Genomic DNA, 23,257 nt, shown 5'->3' on the forward strand with positions numbered 1-23,257 from the left:
GTTCTGCCCGCAGGAGGGCCGCTGCTGCTTCTGCCCCGAGGTGGGTCTCCTCTTGGGAGGTCCGGCCTGAGAGGGCAAGAAGCCGTTCGGGCTGAGAGAGGCAGCCTGTGAGGGACGGGAGGCTGTAGGGAACCCGGCGGGGCTCAGGCGCAGCGGGGCAGCGCCGGCCCCAAGAGCTCATCAGGCGTGTGATGGTGATTTCGTCCCCGGGAATCTTTCCAGGAGATGAACAGAAAAAGAGCAGAAGCAGGGTGATTTCTGAGGCAGACTCATTTTGCTGGTGAAAGGGAATTACAGAGGAGCCCCCTCCCTTCCCCACGGTGGTGTCAACACCTTTTCTTTTTCCATTTTCCCCTGGAGCCGCTGATTGTTCTCTTCCCTAGAGCAGTTCGACGCGTGGAAACGCAGCGAGGGCATTGGCAGCTTTTACCTCAGCATCATCCAGCCCTGCTGGGAGTCACTCGACGCACAACAGTGTTAAAAACGCTGGCAGAGGTTCGGCCCCACTGGCCCTGGCTCTCCTGTCGCTGCTGCTGCCAGACAGGGAGGCCGCGGGGCCTGGGGTTGGAGGGGTCAGAGAGATTGGGAATCCCCAGGGGTGCGTGCGTTGCTGCCTTTCAGCAGCGGGGAACCGAGCTGGTCTCCGACACGGCGGCAAATCCAGAGCTGCCGCGCTGGGGAATGCTCGCTTTGCAATCTGGCTCCTTGAGTTGCTGCAGCCCTTCTCCGCGCCAAGCGGTGTTTCTGTTTTGGATGGTTGTGGTGTTAAACGCTTCAGCAGTGGAGAGGCTTTGTTGTGGTCCCCGCAGCATTGCTTTCGCCTTGGCTGGCAGCAGCCTTTTTTTGTTTGAATAAACGCTTTCCCTGGAGTTGGCTGCGGGGGCATGTGTGGGCATGTGTGTGTGCCTTTGCTTGTGGGTGTACATTGGACACAGCTGTGAACAGGCAGTTCTGGTAGGTTCAGCACTTGTCCAAACTTGTTGTTCATCTGCGCCAGAACTATGTGCTTCTCCTCATGGCTGGGAGTGCTGGCCGCTGTGGCCGGCTTTTAACGGCACTTGAGTGAAATTAATGGCCGCTTCCCAGCTACAAGCAGAAGCTGTTGCTAGCACCTGGCCCAGTCCTGTATTTTGTCTCAGGAAGTGATCAGCATTCGCTGCATCAAAGGAAGTACCAAGCCATATGGATCCTGGCCAGCCTATGCTGCTAGACAGGCAGTTCCCTCCTTGTCATGCTGCAGGGACCAGCTCACACGCAGCACTGTACTGTATAATGCATGAGTGAAGGTCATACAATGATCTATTCCTTTGGAGCTTTGTCATTTATTTCCTTTGGCACAGGTATCCTGGTTAGTTCCACCCAAGTTTCAGGGGGATCAGTTCAGCTGTGCTACAGGCTGGTAATAGAAACACACATCTCTCCAGCTTTTCTTCATCTTCCTCCCATTTATGTCTCCAGGGTTAAACCCCAGCCCTGAATCCCCAGACCAAATTGAATTAGAATTTAACATTCAAAGATTCAGGCTCCCTTCAGGCTCTAAGGAACAGAATGTCATCCTGTCTCGCAGTTAATAGCTGCTGGGTAGTAGTTTCAAAGCCATTTCTTTTCAGTGAGCTCTACCATAGCAAATTCCAGCAGTGAATGTATTTCTGGCCTGGCCATGTCTCTAATCCCACAGCTGAGTCTTATGTGTGATCTCTTTTGAAATGCTAGATCTTTTTTTTTTTTTTTAATTCCAGACAGCAGTATTTCTAGGACTTGGCATTTGGAGTGGCAACTGGGTTGTTTATAGGAAGAGAAGGGAAAGGAGGAAGGGGGATGTTGACCCAGCAGCCCTACAAACCTACCGCGTTTAATCCACTTATCGCTCTGAATTCCTGAAGCAGATAAATGCTGATAACAGTTAAAACACATCACTGACAGGAGCAGCATGTTCTGTCCTCTAGAAATACATCAATGCTGGAAATTGCAAAGCTGTGTGCTACCATGGGGATGAGCATGATACAAGAGCCGAGGAAGCTGTTCAGCAGAGTTCTTCCACAGCAGGCTAGAAAGCCCTTGCCCCCTTCTCCCTCCCTGCCCCAACTACCTTGAGGTGCTGTTCAGATATGGGAAATGCTGCTGAGCACTGTTGTAAGCCCACAGCTCCCCAGAGGCACATCTGCCTGATCTGTGCCTACATATCTGAAATATCAAGTGGGCCCTGAGTGTCTTGTGACTGCTTTTGTCTTTGCTGCTGAGCGTTAAGACCTGTGAGAAGCGAGATCCAGCTGAGACCAGCCCCATGCAGCTCACGTCAGCATGTCTTGGGGAGAGGAGTTGGTTTTGGCTAATCTGAGCTAAACCTTCCCCAGAGGAGTGCAGCTGCTGCACTTGCCTTGTAGAGCCACACAAAGCCACTTGCTTCTCTCCCCATCTGTCAGGGCTCTCTTTGGGGTACCTGGGCTTGGGGGCATGCAGTGGCCAGAGCTGCATGCCACCCTCTGTGTCAAGACACCTTCCTCCTGGGGACCTGTCCCAGGCTGAGCAGGAAGGAAAATGCTGTAAAACAAAGGTCACTTTGGAGCAAACCTCACTCCTACAAGGCCTAGTGAGATAAAACAACTGAGAGTGATTTTGACAGTGTGCAGTTTACAGGCTCAGCTGCCTTCTTAAGTCTTTCCCCACACAGCCCAGCACACCGCATGCGTGAGCAGGCACCCTTGAAATTGCAGCAGAGTGCTTGCTTGTGGACAGGGCAAACATCTCATGAGAAGTGTGAAAGGAGGAAGCTGCCTAGAGAGAAGTGATGACCTCTCAGACATGAGGGTTTTTTTGAGTCAGACGCTGCTCAGCTGTTGCACTGCAGATGTCTTAGCTAAAAACAAGCTTTCCTTGAAATCAAAGACTTCTCATGAGTATAGGTGGCAGGATCCTCCCACAAAGAGAGGGTTTTCTTCTTCAAAGGACTCTCCTTAGTTTTCCCTACAATAGATTTCTTAAGGCTTACCTGCATTTTGAAGCTGATTCAGAGCCAGCATTGTGTGGATCTGAAACATACCAGCTGCTAGGGATGAATTTCCTCTCAGGTCGTTCTCACTTCTGGAATATGAGTGCTTTCCTCCGTAGTGACCTAGTGGAGGAGTTGGCAGTGGAGGGAAGTTTCGTGCAGTCAGGAGGACCATGGAGCTGTTTCTTTGTTACTGACTGCGGATGTGGGTACTTGTTTTCCATGTTGAATGCAAAGCAGGTGGTCCCAGACATAAGTGTTCGCATGAAGAAGGAGTTTGACAGTGCTACTCTGCCCTGAACCCACACCCTATGGCAGTGCTTAGCAGCTTCTCCATGTGAACTAAACAGTCATGATAATTTTAAGTAAGGTGACCTTATTCCAAAGCCTGGACCATTCATGCAGTGAAGTAATCCAGAACAGCTTTTCCAAAACAACTGTGGAAACAAATCCTTGCAAATTTATGGTAAAAATCCCACTGTAACACTTTTAAGCTTGTCCATCACTCCAGATTCTGCTGAATCCTTTGCCGATTTTGAGCACATTCACCTCAAATGGCCTTGATCGGCATCAGCCCAAGTAGGTTTTATTCCCACATGCCAGCACAGGGCTTTTGTCGCTGTGGAAGGTGACAAAGTTTGCTTTAAATGCGTTTGATGTTTTACAGTAATTGGAAGACAAAGCTCTATGCATTAAAGAGCTTATGGCCTTATCTTTCAACACTTGCTGGTATGTGTAACACCATCGCAACAGTACAGAGAAATGAACCCTGGTGCAGGGAGGAGTCTGACCGAAAAGCAGAAGAGCCTGTGTCTGCCAGGAACAGCTTGCCAAAAGCAGTATGTGCCCATCCTGACGTCCCTTTGCAAATAGGAGGGGATCCACCAGCTGCATGGGCATGGAAATACCTGACAAACCCTCATCTCTTATGCCTTCTGGATCTTCGTATCTGGTTGCTTTCTTACAGCCTCTGACCCCCATCATGGCCTCTAGTCTAAAAGTCATCTTCCTCTTTCTTTGGTTGCTTCAGTGTGGAGGTAAAAAAGCTTTTATTTTTTTTTAAATTCCTTTTGTTTACTCTCATGTTTGTTCATGTTAGAGCATTTCCAGCTGCTATCTTTTTGCTAATTTCCAGAGATCCCCTCTAGGAATTTGCATGCTGCAGCTATTTCTGTCTTTAAAGCATTTCAAAGCTGAGAGAATCCTCAAGAAAGAGGGAGCATGGGAGAAGGGTTAGATAACCTAAATAAAATGGCTTGGCTTATTTCCTGGCATGTTCATCTCAAGCTAATGGCTCCTGGGATACTGTAAGAAGATGGATCTCTCCTCTTTTTGTTGCAGCAGTGCTTAGCCATGTCTTGGATAGAAACTATGTTCATGTGTGTTTTGCTGGGTAGAGATGAAGAGATGGATGATAAATGATTTTAGAAAATCAGGCCCAGAAGAGACTTCTCAGGTTATCACCCCCTCAGTGTCTGCAGGATTTTCTGCTACTGTATTTCCACACTATTTTATCTATAGTACACAGGACTGTGCACTCACAACAAATGAGCACATCCCTTAGGATTGTACTGTATCTCAGTCAGTTTTACAGCTAAGAACCTTTTTCTAGCGATGTAACCAAAGCTTGTCTTTACTCTCAGGCTATTGTCCCTGGCTCTGTCGTCTGTAGAAGGATTTTCTTTAACGGATGTTACTTCCCAACAGTCCTTTCTGGACAGTGGCTGTGGCTGTGCCCCCCCTCCATGATTGCCCCCCACAACACTCCCTCCAAGCTTGGCATTCAGCAGCGCTGAGCCCCAGCTGCCTTTTCCGATGCTGAGTCCTGCTGTGCGGAGGTGATGCTGCTGTTGCAACGCAGCGTTAGTGCATGATGACAGGAAAGCAAGCCTGGCTGTGCTTTGGAACGGCTTTAATGCCTTGTTATGAGCCTGTTCATAGAGGCAGGACCCCAGGGAATCCCATCAAAAGCATGAATGGAAAAGCCTGCCCATCGCCTACTTTTTCTCGCTACTTCCCCCCCCCATTCTCTTTTCATGTCTCTGAAAGAATCCTTGATTTTGTAAGAAGACTTGTGTGTAAGTTTCTAGTTCCCTTTTCTAAATACAGCAAAAACACAGGCCTCCTCTTAAGTTGCTCTATGTGTGGTGTTATGTCAGCTGCCAAACAAATAGATCCAGAGACTGCCTGATGTTAAATCCAGATTTGGCTGGGAAGCCAAAGACATCCTGTACCTCAGGCTCTTTACTAGCCTGTGGCTTACTCTTAGCATTTTAATTATTTTTTTTTAAACAAAACAGGGAGTGAACTATGGTGTGGTTCCCTGTCTGTGCTTATTCATCCTCTCTTATAATTCCCGACATAATTGTCTACTGGATTGCAGTGACAGATCACTTTCAACAGCTCTGTCTGTGTAAGGAGGAAGTTCATGAAGGGCATGATCTCCTATCTCTCTGCCTAAGATACTGTCACGTGTAGATACATAAGATCTGCCGTCTTCTGCAGATAGTTCCCATATCTAGCATCAGGTCTTGTGTTTTGCTGCCCACTTACAGCAGCATAATTTTGAAGTGATTAAGCTGTGCCTTATTTCTCCTGACCCCAGTGTTGGTCCCCATGCAGAACATGCAATTTCCTTCAACACTTGTGCCTCAGAAACATACAGTCCCACTGATAACACCTGCTTCTGTACAGCGCCTTCACTGATGCAGAGTCATCAAGTGGGCACACGTAGACACCCCAGCAGAGTTCTGTAGCTCAGGAGTTTCAGGAGATGTCTAGGTAGTGTTTGTCTTGGAAAATTCGTTTCTGTTCATCTGCTGTAAATATAGCTTCACACCAGTGCAAAATCAGTTCACTTCCTGCTTCATTTCCTGTCTTTCTGTGTGCTGGCGTGGTGTGGGGGAGCTCACAAGGGAAAAGGGGAAGCCTGTAGATGCAACAGGCTATTGCAAATCAGACAGCAATTACCTAAGAAATGTGGCAGATCACACAGGGCACGTGCTCTGAACCAGTCAAGGGCCAACACTGCGGGCTACGGGCGCGCTTCCTGGCATACGGTTATTTTCACCGTGTGATCCTGTCTTTGGGGCAGCAGTCCTCTCCTGACTTGAAGTGCTGTTAGGTGACTGCTGGCAATTATCTTTACAGGAGGAAATGTCGATGTACAACAAAAACCTCCAATCCAGGTTGCACTGCTGAAGGAAGGAATAACTATCCCCTGTGAAGTCACCTTCTCTTACATGCCAAAATACACCAAATTTTCAATCTTCTACTACTGGATTAATTCATTGGGCCAGAAGACATCCATCTGTAATAGGTCAGAAAAGGTACTCATCCCTGCTGGAAAAGAGAATCAGACTGTTACCCAATCTTACAGTCACACATTCATGCCATCTCAAAGCACCTCTTCCACTGGCACGTACTACTGCAAGGTCGAATGGCATGACACTCAGAAAACGGGAAAGGGAGTGTTTGTCCTTGCTAGAGGTAAGTGAACAACCAGAAAGGAAAGGCAGCTGGTTAGCAATCACTGGATCTAGCTATGGAAAGATGATCTTTGTTCTTCTTTTCCTCCATCCAAACATGCTATAAAGTCAGGTAGGAATAATACTTTATGCTCAATACTTAATGCCATCAGAGTTGAATATGTTTTACACAGGTGACCTGTGCTGCTGTTCCCAATGCACAGATGGGGAGGTGAAGATAGAGTAATTTATACCTGCCCTGCCATGGCCTCCTGGGCACAGCAGCCATAAAGTCAGGGTCTAACCAAGGAGCCTAGGCACTGGTCAGAGGGTGCTTTTAGGTGTCAGTGTTCAGGAGACAGTGTGGTTTGGCCTTTAGCAGCGTGACAGAGGTGGTTGAACACAAAGTCAGTGGTTAGGGTGCTCACTCTAATCAGATGTACAGGTTAGGCACTCACCATCAGTGGCTCAGAAACAGGTTAGGGGCCCACTGTAATCTCACCCCCCTCCCCTTTCCATGTGGAACCAGGGATTGGTTGTTTCATTAATGCAAAGACTGGAAAGCAAGGGAAAGCTTCAGGTCATGTTAAGAGGAAAGTTACAGAAAATTGATAAGGACATGAGTGCTGCTGACTGGCTGGATTTGCATTATGGAATGCTGGATACGAAAAACTTCTTATGAAGTGTAAATGCAAAGAGCTGTGATGAAGTAGCTTTGCTACGCTGGTCAGAGGATGCCTAGTGTACCCACCCTGCTAGTTTGTGTGGTCTGTGTGATTTCCACCATCTACCTTTCTGCCCCTATCACTAAAAACCTTTGTCAGCCTCAAACTACCCCTTTCTTGGCTCTCATAGTTGTGTCACCTCACTCTAATCTACAAGAAGTGCAGCTGCTATCCTGTCTCTTTTGCATGATGCTTCAGCTGAACCCTTCTCTCAGTTCAGTCAGACCAGGTTTTGAAGGGTGTATGCATCTGTGCCACCATATTCTGCACTGCTTCTGTGTTTTAGCATTCTAAAGGCTCTTCCCAGGTTTACAAACACATTAGGATTGTAACTTTCACTCACAATGTGAATCTTTTGCCTTCTTCCTTACAGGTACAGGGTACCCAGAGACCTCTTCTGGGTGGAAAATCCTCGTTACCCTTACCACTCTTCTTGCTTTATTGAGCATCACTGCAACAGTTCTGCTTCTGTGGAAAAGAAAGGCAAGTTATAACCAAATAAAAAGCAATACCTGACATGACCCATTCTAGGAATTTACTTTACTTGTTTCTAACTTGGCTGGATTGGAAGTTCCCATGCTGAAATTTTCTGTGCTGGGTGTCTCCCTCAGGTTTATTTTCTTATTTTTAAGTTCAGTCTTTCTGAGAAAAAAAGATTACAGGAAAGACAAAACGAGTCATTGATTTACCCCTTAAAGAAATTCTGGTAATCGTTTTGACTCTGTCATGATCTGCTTTAGAGCAAGGATCTGACACAGGGCAAGAAGTCATGCTAGCCATGTGCTGGCCCTGGGAATATTCAAGGAGCTGTGGCCTTGTGACGGGTCTTTGGAAAATTGCAGTCTGTGTATGCTCAGTTGTGGCTCTTGTCAATTTAGCAGCTCAGCTGTCGAAAGGAGCCTATATGAGGCTGCCTTTCCACACAGTGCCAGTCAAACAGGTAATGTCCTGTGCATCCAAGCAAGTCTGTTGCAGCCCTCGTGGCAGGAGAAGGGCAGGACTTTCCCTGTGTCTTATCATCTTTCAAGATGGAGTCTGCTCTGGTGCAAGGGCACGGCCTGGTGGCAGGGAGACTGTGCAACTGCATTCCTGAGCCATGGCTCAGGCACCATCGAAGAAAACAATCTGCAGTGTGGTAGGATGGGGACCAGAGTCTTGGGCGTGTGTTTGACAGAGAAAACATTAAGAGGCAGAGTGGGAGAGGAAGGTGAGAACAAGGATCCCAGGGAAGACTGTGTAGAAGTCCCAACTAACTAGAAAAAAAAGAGAGACAAGGACCTGAGAAGCAACCTGTTGTAGTTGACTCTGCTTTGAGCAGAGGGGGCTTGGACTAGTCAATCTCCAGAGGCATGTTCCAACAGCAGGGATTCTGTGAGGCTGGAGGGAGGAGCCTTTGGGGAGAAACTGGGACTGGAATCTGGAGTGAAGTAGCACTGGAGCTTGGAGGAGGGTGTTCAGACTGGACTGACAGGGCCCCTCAGGTAAGCAGACCAGTGGCACAGGTTGGGACCAGCTGGGTAAGGAGTGGAAGCTGGGTGAGTAGCTGAGGATGAAGGGGAAACCAGGAGTAGGGAAGAAAGGATGTAGACAGCAGCAGCAGAACAGCCAAAAATAGGGCTTAACATTCTGGATGAGGCAGGGGCCCTGTGGAAAAAACTCTGGAGTCATGATAACTGGAATCCCTGTTGTTTAGGGAGAACCTACTGCTCCTAGTACTTCAGGAGTTCAAATAACATCCTCTGCACTCTTCCAGAGATCTTAAGGCTGGCTTAAAAAAACCCCAACCCTGATGTCTTTTAGAACATAATATTGGGATTGTGGCTTTCTCGGTAGAGTATTTCCCATATTTACTTTCAGCCTGCCCTCTGCCCCCATGACAGCAGACTCTCTGCATGCATTTTTATGTGGAGGCTGTGCTGCTGGTACAGTCCTACAACTCCAAGGAGCATCAGGCTTCAACACACACAGTCAGAGATCGTGAGGTTGAAAAGAGAATGGCAGCAGCTGGCAGACCTGCTGATCTCGTGAGACCTACCTTGCAGGCAGCCTGATGGAGGGGGCAGGAGTGTAAGCAGCAGAGTGACTAGGCTGGAGACAAGCCCCCATCTCTGCTTGCCTAGACAGTGTCTCCATGGGGATGAGGAGGGAGGCACTGTCACGACTTGCTGATTGGCATCTCTAGGTTTTGAGGTGGGCTGGCAAGTCTCAGACCTATGGGCTGTCCTCAGGGCCTGAAGAGATTTTGCAGTCATTACATTTGCCCTCCTGCAGAACACAGCCCATATTTCTTACCACAGCTTGCTCAGACCTGCTGGTTTAAAAATGTTTATCTTTAAGAAAAGCTATTTAGCATCCTCCTTAGTTACTAATGGACTGGAAAGCAGTTCATCGTTTTCATGTGATGTGAATATAATCATCCCACTTCTTTCTGAATTAGAACAGAGATACTTAGCAAAGCCTTCTGCCTTTCCTGCCTCCTCTCTTGCTTGCTGAGCAGGGCTAAGCCTTCTCTGTGCGTGAATGGAGAGTGTTCAAGAAGTCATCCAATGCAAGAAACATACCTTCTTCTAGAACTCCATGCTGGACTTGCGCATTAGTGCACATCACTGACAATATATCATCATTATTGGTCATCTGGTGCTCTTTTCTGCACATTAGCAAAAGCTTCCTGACCAAATTGTGACAAAAGTCACTGCATTTTGCCCCTCTGAAATTTCCCTCATACTTAGAACAGGGCCCTGCTTTACTCCCTGTCCTACAGCATTGTTGTGTGTTGTTAAATACTTAGCTGGATGGAGGGTGTAAGCTTCAGTGGTGCAAGTGATTGCTATGTACCAGGCACAAAGCCCAGTTCTTTCCACTGCTCCAGTGTAAGTCAGGAGACTCCTTCATTTTACCCTGTGCTGAGGAAAGGGACCTGTATTGCACAGAGAGCCAGCACTCTTTGCTCTGGAAGCACTCAGGGAGGGTGCGAGCAGCTGGCTTTGATATGACATGGGTATTTGCTTCATCTCTGGGGGGATTTGGAGAAATCCAAATGTGTCATTTGGTGTCTTGTCATCAGCAGGTATTGTGCCCTAGAATGAACCAGCTAAATATCCTGAGACATAAGGTGGAAACGCAGCCCCCTCCAGCCAGCCCACCACCACCACCACCTCCTGTGTATGACGTGAGTACCAGAATCACCCTCCTTCCCTTCTGTAAGCATCATGGTATAACCCTTCCTTTTCCTGACCTGCCAGGGTACAGACAACAGCACTACCGTGACATGAAACACAAACAATACCTGCATACCAGCCTGGCCCTGGTGACATTGCTCCTGTGCTCTGCCCTGCTTATCTCCTCTCAGGACTGTGCATGTTGCTTGTCTCCATCCTCTCTGATCCCACTTGTGGCCTTGCCAGTGCCAAAGCCTTGCACCGTTCTCTGCTGGGCAGCACACTTCCAGCAGTGTGGCAGCATAGAGCAGCAAGCCTGGGCCCAGAGAGGCTTCCTGGTGGTAGAGGTAGAAGGGTCTCCACAAGTCAGGAAAGAAGAGGGGATCTCAGCCCCGCTTCGTAAAGTAGAGTGTCTCAAGGACATGCCCTTCCCAGCTGGAGAATGATGGCTCAGGAAAGGAGCAGAGAGAAGTGCCTGTTTGGAGCTCCTGCTGTGACATCCACCCAGCGTCAATGTCATGGATCACTGCAGCCCCAAGGAGGCTGACTAGCTCTCAGATAAGAAGGGCAAGAAGAAAGTGAAGGGAGTCTCTTTTCCCTTTTTCCATTCCCCAAAGCTGGGGAACACCAACTGCTCCCACTCCCTGAGCCCAGCAGTGTCAGTGTCAGTGTAATAGGATTGGAGTGGCTCTCCTGACACGTCAGGCCCAGGCCTCAGCTACCTCAAGTAACCATGATCCCTAATACCATTTACAACCCATCCAGCTCCACTTAAAGGAGAAAAAAGAACAAAGGAACCCATTTTTATTCCCATGGGAGGGCTGCTCCACTAAGAAGGGAAGGTGGTTTAGGGTTTTTTTGTTTGTTTGTTTGTTTGTTTCCCCCTATGATCTAAGTGAGTAGTGAAGAGTGTTGACTGACTATTTGGAAGCCTTTCTGACTGTGAGGTCTACAAAGGCTGGAAAAGTCTCTCCAAGGAGAACCTGTGAGCTCTGCTGCATTAATCATTTAAACAAAACAAAACTCTGGAGAATGTAGTACAGAAGGAGCAGAGCTCTGCTAAGGAGGCAGGAGACCTAATAGGGGGCAAATACGACAAAGAGGATGGGCCTGCTCCCTTCTCATTCTCACCTTGCAGGTGGGGAGGGCACCATTTCGTGGCCTTTTTACTTTTGGAGTAGAGGTTTAAAAACACTATACATTGTATGTGATATGTTTATTCAGGGCAAAAAAGCAATGCTTTGGGTAAAGGAGATTGTAGGTTATAAACCTTTTCAGTTATATAAAATAATTTATTTTTAATTCAGGCTTAAAAAAACCCAAATGGGTGGTTTCCTGCTGAAGTGGATGATTTTTGCAAGGAGACAAAAAAAAAAATCAAATCCATTTCTCGCTCAGTCGGCCTCGTCATGCATCCTTAGCTCCATCTTAATTACATGTTTCATCATGTTGTTCTGTTCAGGAGGCCCCACTAAGGCTGCTGCATCAAGCCAGCAGAGCCAGCCTTAGGCACAGGCTGTCCTGGGAGCTGGCGGGGCACCCTGTGCTTGCAGGAGCCCTGTGGCCCTGGCCCAGCTGGCCTTCCCCCAGAGCCCCTTCACCACTCACCAGCTGTGTGGGGCCCATAGCCAGCCCAGTGTGCAGGGCAGGTGGCTCAGGTCTCTTTGGCAGAGCTGCCAGCAGCCTCAGACCATCTCCTGCCTGCTGAGGGGCATGAGCCCGCCTGCCTGCCTGCCTGCCCGCTGGAGGTGGCTTTATGGTGGAGCAGCTGCTGCTGGGTGACTCATTCAGGCATGAAGCAGCAGCTCCCACCGCAGGCACTGCAGGAGGTGAGAGCAGGGATGCCAGGTGAAGAGGGGGAGCACGGAGATGCGAGGTGTGATGGGGAAGTTGATGGGGGACAGAGGGCAAAGAGCCCTGGGGTGGGGACCCAATGTTGGATGGGCCCTCAGGACAGGTGACTTTGTAAGATGACTCTGGTGCCCCACTGCTAATTTTTGCTGGGCCTCTGTATCGTTTAAACCAGCCCTGCAAACTGTGTTTGGAATTATGTGCATTGTGAAAACCCACTTGTGTTAGATCAGGTGTTGAACACTTGGTGCTTAATTCATGGGGAGCTCAGAAATCTGTGGTCAGCATTGGGGTGAGCTAAGGCAAGGAAAAGGGAAGGACAAGTGGGAACTAACTCCATGTGATGAGATAAGTGAGGTCAGAGATTAGGAGATGAGATGGGAGGCCAGTGTGTGCTACCTGTGGGGGAAACCGAGACGTCAGACTCCAGAAAAAAGTCAGGTCAGGGAACAACAGTGGCCTTGCAGGCCTGGGACTGGGAGCAGAAGCAACAGGAGGCAGCACTGGATATCAAAGTAAGGGCTTGGAAGTGGCTCGTCAAATGCTCTGTGTTGTCCTACACAGCAGCAAGGCTCACCCCTGGTGTGGGAAGCTCCTAGGACACCTTCTGCAAAGCCGTCCCGCTGAACATCCTTAGGAGTAAATACCTTCCCCACTGGCTCTTCCAGGTGCCACCATTTACCTCATGGTTCCTGGGGCTGTGTGTATGCAGTGAAAAGCAGCAGGTAGTGAAAAGCCCTGGTAATAAGGGGGCAGCTGGGTGCCCACTTTGTTCTCCCTGCGCCAACATGTGTTCCTGGACCTCTTTGTCCTCCTGCAGCCCCAGAGCAGTTCTGTGTCACTGCACTGTCCAGACCCACACAGTATTTTCCACTGTCTCCCAGTTTAGCTGCCTAGTTAACAAGCAGCTTGGAAGTAACAATCTGAGGGACTTGCTTCATCCACTTTACACTTCAAACAAGGTTTTCTGAGCAGCAAACAGAACTCCTGCAGCACAGATAGGTTCCATAGCACAGGAGCTTTTCCCGGTGTGAGGGAGACAAGGAAGCTACTTGGGGATGGGTAGGCATCTGCCAGCAGGGAGTAGAGAGGCCTGTGTGCCTCTGCTGTGACAGTAGCAGGTGGTCAGTGACCAAGTAAAAGTAATTAATTTGCAGATGGTGGTTGGAGACACCGGCTTTCCAACTGGCCAGCAAAGGACTGGCGCTGTGAACAGCCTCCATGGGAAGAGGGCTTGTGGAGGGAGAGAATCTTTTTAGGAGGTTATACACCAAAAGGATATGTCTTGCTTGCAAGTGGCTTTGTACTAGAGTAGTGAAAGAGGCTGCCTGTCCTGCCATGGGGACACAGAGCCAGGCTGATGGGAGCACAGCACATGGGACAAGGTCCTCACTGTGAGCATCACAAAGAGAATTTAAAATGAGGATGGGGAAATGGGATTTTCTGTGCGCACATGTGCACATGCAAATAGTTGGGAATGTCTGCTGTAGGCAAGCGGGTCATTGGGAGTGGGAAGCAGACAGGTTAAGTAATTTGCCTGTTCCCAGAGGAGGAGTGGAAATGGGAGAGCCGTGGGGTTCTTAATTTACTGCAGCCTCCTCCTGTCTGAGTGCCTGTTTGTTCCAAGTCCTGCTTCCAAATGCTGCTCCTCAATCATCTGCTCCTGTTCAAACCACTGTTCTACTGGCCATGATCCCGAAAGATGCTGAGCATTTGCAACTCTGGATGAAATGATGGAGGTTCAGGTGATTGGCAGCCCCAGAATGAAGCCCCCAAGTTTTGCTCATCCTCCTGGCTGTGTTGCAGGGTGCTTTGCTCCCTTTGCAGTCTCTCCACTAATACCATCTGCCCCTCTTGCGGACGGAGCTCCTCCCATCTTCCTGTTGCCAGAGAAACAGCCACCTTGGCAACCTGCTGTCATCCTTGAAACACACATGGAAAAGTCCTCCTGATTGTTATATTTGATCCTTCAGGCAGATCTGGAACATCACTCAAACTGACAGGCATCTCCTGTGACACCATTACCTGGGGGACCAGTGCGTGCATACACATGTAGGGCATGTGTGTCTTTCTCTGTGTAGGTGTGTGGGACCACAGAGAAGTTTGAGGGTCTGCGAATGTATTGATTTTTTTCTGATTATTATTATTCTTTGCTCACTCTAAGAAGAAAGGAGATTTCTGGCTTGGAAAAAACCCAGACAACAAATATAAATCATGCCCAGTGTCGAATTTCCCATTTTTGACAGGCTCTGCTTTTCAGGACCTTCAGCCTCGCCTCTCTTCTCACCCTTGTGTGCCTAGAATAACTATGAACAAGAACTCATGGGTGTCAGGCACCTAAACACTCCTGGACAATGCAGAGCACTGCTCTGCACCTGTGGCCCCCATGGTGCACAATATCCTCTCATATGGCAGAGAGGTCTTTTATTCTGCATTCTGGGACAATGTGAAGCAGAGGGAGGCAGTGGCATTGGCGTTGTTCTCCACTGCCTTACACAGGGTAGGTAGCATCAAAGCCCATCTCTGTGAGCCTGAAAAAAGAAGATGATGCAGCTGCAATGTAAAGATTCCAGGAGAAAAGGATTTTTTCTGCTCAAGTTTGGGTCAGGAACTTCAAAATTCTGGAGAGAGCAGGGGTTCCCAAAGGATGTCAGGCTTGAGATAGGGAACAACACAGTAGGCAATTAATTGTCTTAAACCTAAGTAATTTATCTGACCCCTACTCTCTTCTTGCTTCCTTATGCAGTGTCTGGATTTGCACCAAGTTGAAGTCTACTCTAGCCTTGAGGACAACACAAAAAACCTGTCACCCAAGAAGAGTCCTCCAAGGAAGGTAAGGGCTGGGGCCCCGTTCTTGGAGAGTTTGCTTACGCACTAGGCACATGGGTTAAAAAAACAGAGTTGCTGTGGCCCTAGCAGGCAGCAAGTCTGTCTGCCCTTTCCCCACTTCCAGTCCCACCAAAAGGGGAGAACAGGACGTGGCATCCACTCGCCAGCTGTGCTGCACATGTAGCCTTTCTTCCTTCTTCCAGCAGAACCCTTGTTCTTGCAGCACTGCGAGTTCTGGCAGTCCTGGATTAATGCAGATGCTTTGCTGCACAATGTGCCCTAAAAGGCATTGAAGGGTTCAGAATTGCTGCTCCCTCTGAATGAGATGGGCATTCATGGACAGTTGGCCAGATGCTGGCCCTCAGTGTTGCCCTTTCTAGATTATTTAGGCAATTGAGAAGTCCTTCCAGGTAGAAGAATCTGTGCACTGGGGCGACCCTGGCTACAGGTTTGCTCTCACCAGCATTAGGCACCTGAGAGCCATTTCATGGTAGCAGAAGCTAAGATGGTCTGAACCGACTCTGGGCTGATCCAGTCTCTGTCAGTTCTGGGGCTCAGGAAGAGGCAGTGTGGGTACATTTTGGGCTTGGATCTTCTTGCTGGGCTGGAAGTTACAAGTTAGAGACAAGGAACTAAATCCACTCATAGTGAAAGTACCTGCAACTCAGAATATGCAAGTGCAGGTCAGTTGTGGGGGCCACATGAAGCAGACTGGAGGCCCACACAGCCCTCTACCCTGCCTTCTGCCAACATCAGCTGCTTTACAGGGACAAAACTTTAATCAGGCTCCCCAGGGAACATTTCCTTCCTGCCCTCAGAACTTCGTTGTTCTTTTCCCTTCCAGATCTCTTATCTGCTTAAAAAACATATTCACTCTTCTAACACTGGAAAATGTTCCTGAAAAATGTCTCCTGCTTCCTCCAACTGATATAATGTTGGGAAGAGTTCCCCATGCTGCTTCTGCAGTGTGGAGCATGGCACCAGCTTCAGTTGGCACCATCCCTCTGTTTCACGAAGGACAATGTTTTCCAGTGCTTGAGACATTTTCACAACTCAAACTTTTTAGGAAAAGGTGGTCTAAAATAAAGCCACCTTCTTTGTGTCAGAACTGTTTGCTATGTGGTTAGGTCCCAAGGCCACTAGCCTCCTGCAGTTACTGCTGTAGCACCACAGTGGTTGGTGGTACAAAAGGCAATGGCAGGTATCTGGTTATTGAGGGGAAGAATGAGTTGGTTTAATATAGGCTGTCTGATATCCCAGTGCATCCTATGGACTGGAAAAGACAGCATCCCTGGTTTTGTGTTCTTGTTACATTTTTAATCAGTTGGATAGGAAGAACAGTAGGTCCTGATCCTTGTTCCCTACCCTATTGATTCTTCTGTATATCTTTATGAGCTGCCCCGTTCAAAATTATTCAGTCTGGATGATAAGATGCAGTATGTGTGGGTTTTGTTCCCAAACTTGGAGCTGTCTGGGCTGTGCTGAATCACTTGTGTATGGCTCACACCACTCAACTGCTGCACTGAGGGGCAACAGGTCTGTGGAACAGAGCAGGAGCAGAGGAACAACTGTGCCTGAGTGGGTCTGTTGCCGGTAGTCTCAGCCAGGGTGGGGTAAAGTTCAAAGCAGAGAGAGGAGAAACAAAGGAGAAAAAAGCATAGAGAGGAGATGGGATGAGCTCTCACATCAAAAGCAGACCAAGTGTCCTCAGTGGGAGCTGGGATTGCTGGATGGTGGCTGGCTCTGCTACAGAGGGTCCAGGCCAGCACTTGCTGCAAGATGCTGCGGATAGAGGGAGAGGTGTCAAGGGAAGCAGGGCAGAGAATCTCCGAAATGAGAGCATTTGTGCGCTGTCACACAGGGCTGCCAGCCAGCTTGGGGAGTGATGGGTTAATCCCACATGCTTTGGAGGCACCTACACTCAGCACTTCTGCAAAATGTTTCCCTTTGGTGGTGGCAGCAGAGAAAATGCTAGTTTAGGTAGGGCTCCATTCACCCGGTGGCATTTCAGCTCCTTGCTGTGTAACCTTGCTTGCAGCAGGACTGTGCCACGCAGCGCTGAAAATATCAGCCTGTCAGCGCCTTGTCTGCACAAGAAATGGTGGTGAGGAATAGACTCAACTGTTGAAGAAACAGGATTGAGGAGGTCAGGGAATTCCTCCTTCACAGAATCCAAAGTGATTTATTTTTTTACCAAGTCCAATTTTCCCTCCTCTCTCTGTCTGACAGGTTTTTTGGGGGGAAGAGTGACAAGTAAAGGAGGCATCTTTATCCCTTGGGCTGGATTAGTCACGTTTGTCTCTGGCAGAGCAGCACTTCTCACTGCAGTGGCTTCCGTTTCAGCAGATCACTTACAGACTTTATAACAGAACAAACGTCAGTGTCTGCTTGTTAAGAATTAATTAATCTTCTTTTGAATAATTTTCCTCCATTTCTTTTTTCTCCTTTTCATCATTCTGCAGACACCTAAGAAGAAAGCAAGTCTAGAAGAATCCTCTGATACATTGTATGAGAATATCTAACAGGGAAAATCTAAGGCTATGTGGACCAGGTATCTTTCTGTATAGCAGAACTATTCTCTTACAACCCCAGGTCTCTGCAGAGATCCACAGCAACTTCAGGGCACAACCACAAGGGACTTGCAAACCCCTGGCTCCTTCTAAACTGCCCTTCATAAACAACAGAATACATCTGCTCAAATCCCACCGGGGCTCAGTCTGCATTGATGCAGCAGAGCTATTTTGCAGCAAAGCTGTTTGATGCAAAAGAAAAGCTGCTTTTGTCAAGCACTCACAAGTATCTTAGAAATCGTACAGGTGGGATCCGTGCACATTTCTCTCACCTGTCCTGGCTGAAGTTCTAAAATCTTCGTCCTGTGAAGACGAAGATAGGCCAATCTATCTTCATGTGAATGATAGGACAATCCAGAGACCTCTCTGCTTGCTGGTTTGATCTTCCAATCCTGACCTGCAGCAGTACATCTGATCCTGTGCCTACAGCTTTCGAGACGTGGCCATCAGGCCCTCATGCATAGTTTAACTGAGATCCAAGCATCCACCTGCCTTTTTTTCCTTTCTCAGGAACCCCACAGGGAAACATGCTTTCTCATAATCTGCTAATCCCATCAAGTAGTCACAGATGCCTGCTGTGACCATACTCAGCCGACTCAAATCAGTGCCTCTGAGCAAATGCTTTCCCTTCAGCAGTCTCACCAGTATAGGGTGAGGAGTGGATGCACGGACAGAGATAAAGATGGAGAAAAGGAAAACAGAAAATATCCCTGCCTGGCATGATGTCTCAGTGGCCGCGCCCTTACCAGAACAAAGGAAGAGGAAGAAGGAGGTGGGACCCTGAGGAAACTCACTTGTTGGGACTGTGTATGCCACATGGGGCTGGGACCAGGTACCAGTCCAGAGAAGTTCAAGCCGAGCTCCTCAATTCCCTGCTTTCTGTGGCAATGATCATTGTTACTGCTTCAGATTTTGAACGTCTGTGAGAGCAGGCATGGTACCTCTGCCCCACCAAACCAGTAGGTTTGCCTTTGTTTCAGCTGGCCAGTATTTCTCTGAAAGGGTATAAGACTCCTTTACCCATGCCCCCATAGATGATTTGGCCAGGTAGGACAGTTCTGAAGCTTCGAATGACTGGAGGGAGGCCCTAGAGGTGAATTTTCTGTCTGAGCTCTTCTCTCTCCTGTCAGCTGGAACTTGCCTACCATTTGTGCTGATGCATATTCTAGTTCTAATAGAGAAGAGGTTACATTAAATATCCATATAACACGATCAGACCAGTGGATCAAAAAGCTGAGGCTGTTTTATCTCAGATTAAAAACCCACAACAAAATAACAACTGAACAAAACCAACCCAAAATAGCAATATGCAGCATAACTTGAGAAGAATCATAGAAACCTCTTTAAAGAAGAAGATCAAATTAAAATTGAGCTCCAGGGTCATAGGACCCTCTCTAGCCAAAGATAAATGTTGCTATGCATCAGAGATAGAGGCTATGGAAAATGTCTCCAGGGCTTCCAGCCCTCCTATACTATGTTTAAAGAGATAATCCTCTTATTGCTTTGCTCTTTTTATTAGAAGAGATTTCAAACATGCAATTTGGACTTTCTTTAACCACAGGAAAATACTTTTTCTCTTCCCAGTGCTGAGAAATTAATTTCAGGAAGAACAATGAATAGACAGCATGGCTTATTAGATCCATATTCCATTTCTTAAGTGATCATGACAATTATAAGTAAATATTTTTGAAGTCAACAATTTTAGTGTTTACTAATATGACCAGAAAATATTTGTGTTAACAGAAGAATTTGCAGAGGATTATACAGGTACAGCAATTTCTTTCCTTAACAACTTTGAAGAAATGATGATATGAATTATTGCAGTATGGCAACAAAATATTCAGCAGAACCTTGTGAGTTAGATGAAAACTGAAAACTTTCAAAACAACACTGCTTAGTTTTTGTGTTTTGCTTTTTAAATTTTATAAATGCTAAAAATACTAGGTGCTACTGGAAATTTCCTGGCAAGTATCTCAGTTTGCAGTGAATTGATTTGTGGTTTTTTTCTGTTACCTTTTAAAATAGTGTGTTTCTTACATTTATATGCCTGAACAATTCCATATATTAAGTAGCTGAAGCTGTTTAAAATGAAACATGAGAGGAAGAATGGTATTTGGAATAGAAAAGGCTATTCTAGAACAGTCAGTTCTAAAGCACTGGAAGACTCACACCAGGTTCTGATCAATTAAGTAGAAAAAGTGAAAAATCCCAAGAAACACTGGCAAGTTTGGGGATTTGGGCTGTGTGCCAAAGTTTGCCAAAGCTGGGGGAATCACTTTGTTGATTTCAATGGGGTTTGGATTGGCCCTGCCAGAGTAAATGCTGCTGCACAAGGGAGTTCTGAAGTTAGGTGGCCACAAGCTGGTATCACTTCTTTATCATTGTGCACCATGGGCAGCTGCAGTAGCATCAAGGTGTGTGAGGAAGAAAGGTAGAAAGCAGATGAGCATGAGGGCAGAGATGTTAAATGGCACAGGGTTTTCTAAGGAGGTGTGAGGAAATGTCTTCAGGCACAGATAAGAGACACTATGAAATGGAATTTATATAATACTGATATAGCTGCTTTGTTCAGGAAAAAGACAGTAATTTTGTCTTTTTGTCTTACCTCCATAGCCCATGAGAACACATGCAGAAAATAAGCATTACTAGCAAGGAGAAAGGAGTTAATTTTTAAGTGTTGAGCAATTGAAAAAGACAAATTAAGGATCAGCTCTCCCAGCTCCACAGAGTTGAGAGGCAATGACTGCCTTGTGTTTAGTCTACATGTTTTGCTTTAAAATGAATGCTGGGAATGGATTCCTCTTTAAAGCTGTGTCCCTAAGGGCAACAGCTCCACTTGCTTTCCCTGGTGTGGTGCTGTTATGCACAGAGCATGCTCTCAGATTACGGTGGGATAATCTTTGATTCCCAGTTGTTGAACTATCCCTTTGTATTGACAGGATTTCAGGGAAGTGGAGGGCTGTTATAAAAGCAAGCAATGGTGGAAATGTGCTGCCTGCCTTCTTCTAAAGATGTTAGCACTAAGATCCTTTGTGCTCTCCACCAGGTGCGAGAGGTCCTGAGATGCAGTCTCTCAACATGTGTATTCAGTGTGTTGTCTCAGCTGGCATTGCTGCAAAGGTTGTTGCTGACACTGAGGTCATATAGTCCCTTCAAACAACTCCTTTTCAATGCTTTACAGGAAATCCAATCTTGAGAAGGCAAAAAAAATGGGTGCACTTAGTGGTTCATTGGTTTGTTGGTTTCATTCCTTCCTGCAAAGAAGCTTTTGCATGGCTACTGTTCTGTTTTATGAAACATGCCAACTGTATTTTGCCTTTATCTGTAGACAAAAAAGACCTTGTGGTGGTTGATGATGACAATGAAATGTATGTCCAAGGTGTTCTCCTTCATCACTGCTGTCTTCTTTTTTTTTTTTTTTTCCTTCTTTTTAGAGGTGTCACTACCATTAATCATGGCAATAGTGTCTGAAGACTTAGCTAGGGTTTGGTCTTTATCAAGGGAGGAGCTTGACTGAACAGCACCCAAATGAAATAGTCATTACTGCTTTGGTTTGCACCACTGTTCCACCCAGCAGTGCCCCAAGGGTGTGTGAGTCTGGGCCAAGAGCAAGGGTCACAACAGCTGGGCTGTTTCTTGGCTTTTCTTCAGCCCTTGGCCATGCAATACTGTGACCCTGTGAGACAGGGATCTAGGGAAGGTGAAGAGTGAAGCCACCAGATGGTGCCCTAAGTCCTTGCTGCTCCTTCTCCTGTCCCATGCCTGCCCACATCCCCCTGCCAGCTCCTCTGGCCTCTGGTAGCCCCCAGACCAAGACTCCCAGGAGTGGGTACCTACAGCTATGCAGAACATCCCCAGCCATGACTGTCTTCTACCCATGGGGTTGGTGCCATTAGCACCCCTGACAGCTCTGCACTATGGCCCAGGTGCCACCAGCACCTGTGAAGAGATGGGGACAGTACAGGTTACCCTCTTTTGCATCCATTAAATCAGGAGAAAAAGCTTCAGCATATACCAGTGTCTTGGCATATGTCTGCCCATGTGAGGGACAGGAGAGTGGCTGCCGACACCATCGTTGTGTCAGACTGGGATCTGAAGTGCAAAATTGGCCAGATGTTGGGGGCTGCTTGGAACTGCCACTGCTTTCTTCCACCATTTGGAAACTGCATCTTATATTGGGTTTGAGAAAATTCACTGTGTGTCCATGGTGAAAAAAAACATTTACAGCATATGCTGGTCTTCTTCTTTGCTATGTCAGGAAGCTGATGAAGGCTCTGATACCACTCTTTCTGTGTTTGGTGATTCTGTGGTGGTCAAGATTTGCTCTCCACAGCAGAGTATCATTCAGATCTTATAAATAAAAAAGGAGGTCAGAGAACACCAATGACTACCTTTTCTTCAAGGGAAGAGAAGAATATGAAGCTTTACTGTCTCCCCTTGCTTGATTCTAGGGCAAACCAATCTCCACATACTGTCAGGGATAAAATGTTTTTCTTATTTGATGATAAAATAGAAATGCAGGTTACTATTAGTAACTAGTATGTTACTAGGTACTTCCCTATTAATAACCAGACCTTTAAGCTGCCAACCTGCTCTACAAGCTGTGGATCTGGAAGGTTCACAGCACCAGTGCTGTGACAACACAGCCACCTGGGGACAAAGCACGATGGTGTTTTGACAATACTGGGCAGGTTCCCCTGAGAAGTGACACAGGAGGGCAAGTCTTCAGCTCCCCAAGTGAGGGAAGGGCTGCCACAGCCAGCGTGACAGCATTGCCCCATTCTAGGAAGGAGTCTTTCTCCTCACCAGCTGATGAACCTCTGCTGGAGCTCCTCTTTTCTCTGAGATATGTGGGTTGTGTTGTATGGCTCTGGGCCACAGGAAGACTTGGATATACAGCTGGTAGGGCCAGACAGGTCAGCCACCCTGCTTTAAGAAGTCAGATTGTAATTATCCAAACTGGAACAGGGTTGAGTATGGAAAAGCTAACATATGGGCTTCTTCAAATGTTATGTATTTTAATAAGCAGCCAGGGCCTCTGGTTTCTGTCCTATCTGAAAGATTTGTCTGCCTACAATTTTCTGCAATGATGTCTGAGTACTTCCAGGGGTAATAATTGCACCCAAAATACCTGTATCACAGTGAGCTTCCTTCCCTTGTGAGGGAATTAGCCCTGTAATGCTGCTAATGGTGCTTTTGGCACTGCCATGTGCTATTAAAATAAAAAATGTCAAAAGTCCTTGCAAGGCTCAGTATGATGTTTCAGCTTCATACATGGAAAAATGGTGATTTAGGAGGTTACTGGAGACTCAGGAGGTTAAATGACTTTTCCAAAATTGCAGACAGTGAAATTGAAAACAAAATTCAGGTTCCCATGTTCTCAGGTTGTCCAGGTAGGAGCCAGTAGCTGGGTAAGTAGGAGCTGTTGAGCTCCCTGTACTTTAGTTTAAAAAAAAAAAAAAAAAAAAGGGCAAGAAAAAATAAAGAGAACTCTGTAATGAGACAGGCCAAGTCTCAGAGTGAAAGCGGGTGCCACTTTACTCAGGACTCTCCTAACCAAACTCCTTTCTCTTTCTCTTTAAAAAATGAACTAGCATAGAAAATTCACTCAGTCTTGTCTGGTTTTTTTGTGTGTGAGCTTCTCCTTTGAAGTGAACTAAGTACAGAA

General features: G+C 47.2%; 1 protein-coding gene across 1 annotated transcript; it reads left to right on the forward strand.

The window, feature by feature from the left end:
- Positions 1-3,971: 3,971 nt before the first annotated feature.
- NFAM1 (NFAT activating protein with ITAM motif 1) lies at positions 3,972-17,541 on the forward strand. Its single transcript, XM_010007759.1, has 6 exons — positions 3,972-4,026; positions 6,140-6,478; positions 7,555-7,664; positions 10,249-10,350; positions 14,937-15,023; positions 17,482-17,541. The coding sequence occupies exons 1-6, from the start codon at positions 3,972-3,974 to the stop codon at positions 17,539-17,541; spliced, it is 753 nt and encodes a 250-aa protein (XP_010006061.1).
- The last annotated feature ends 5,716 nt before the right edge of the window (positions 17,542-23,257 follow it).

The sequence above is a fragment of the Chaetura pelagica genome, unplaced genomic scaffold, assembly GCF_000747805.2.
Source record: "Chaetura pelagica isolate M959 unplaced genomic scaffold, ChaPel_1.0 scaffold752, whole genome shotgun sequence".
Lineage (NCBI taxonomy): Eukaryota > Metazoa > Chordata > Aves > Apodiformes > Apodidae > Chaetura > Chaetura pelagica.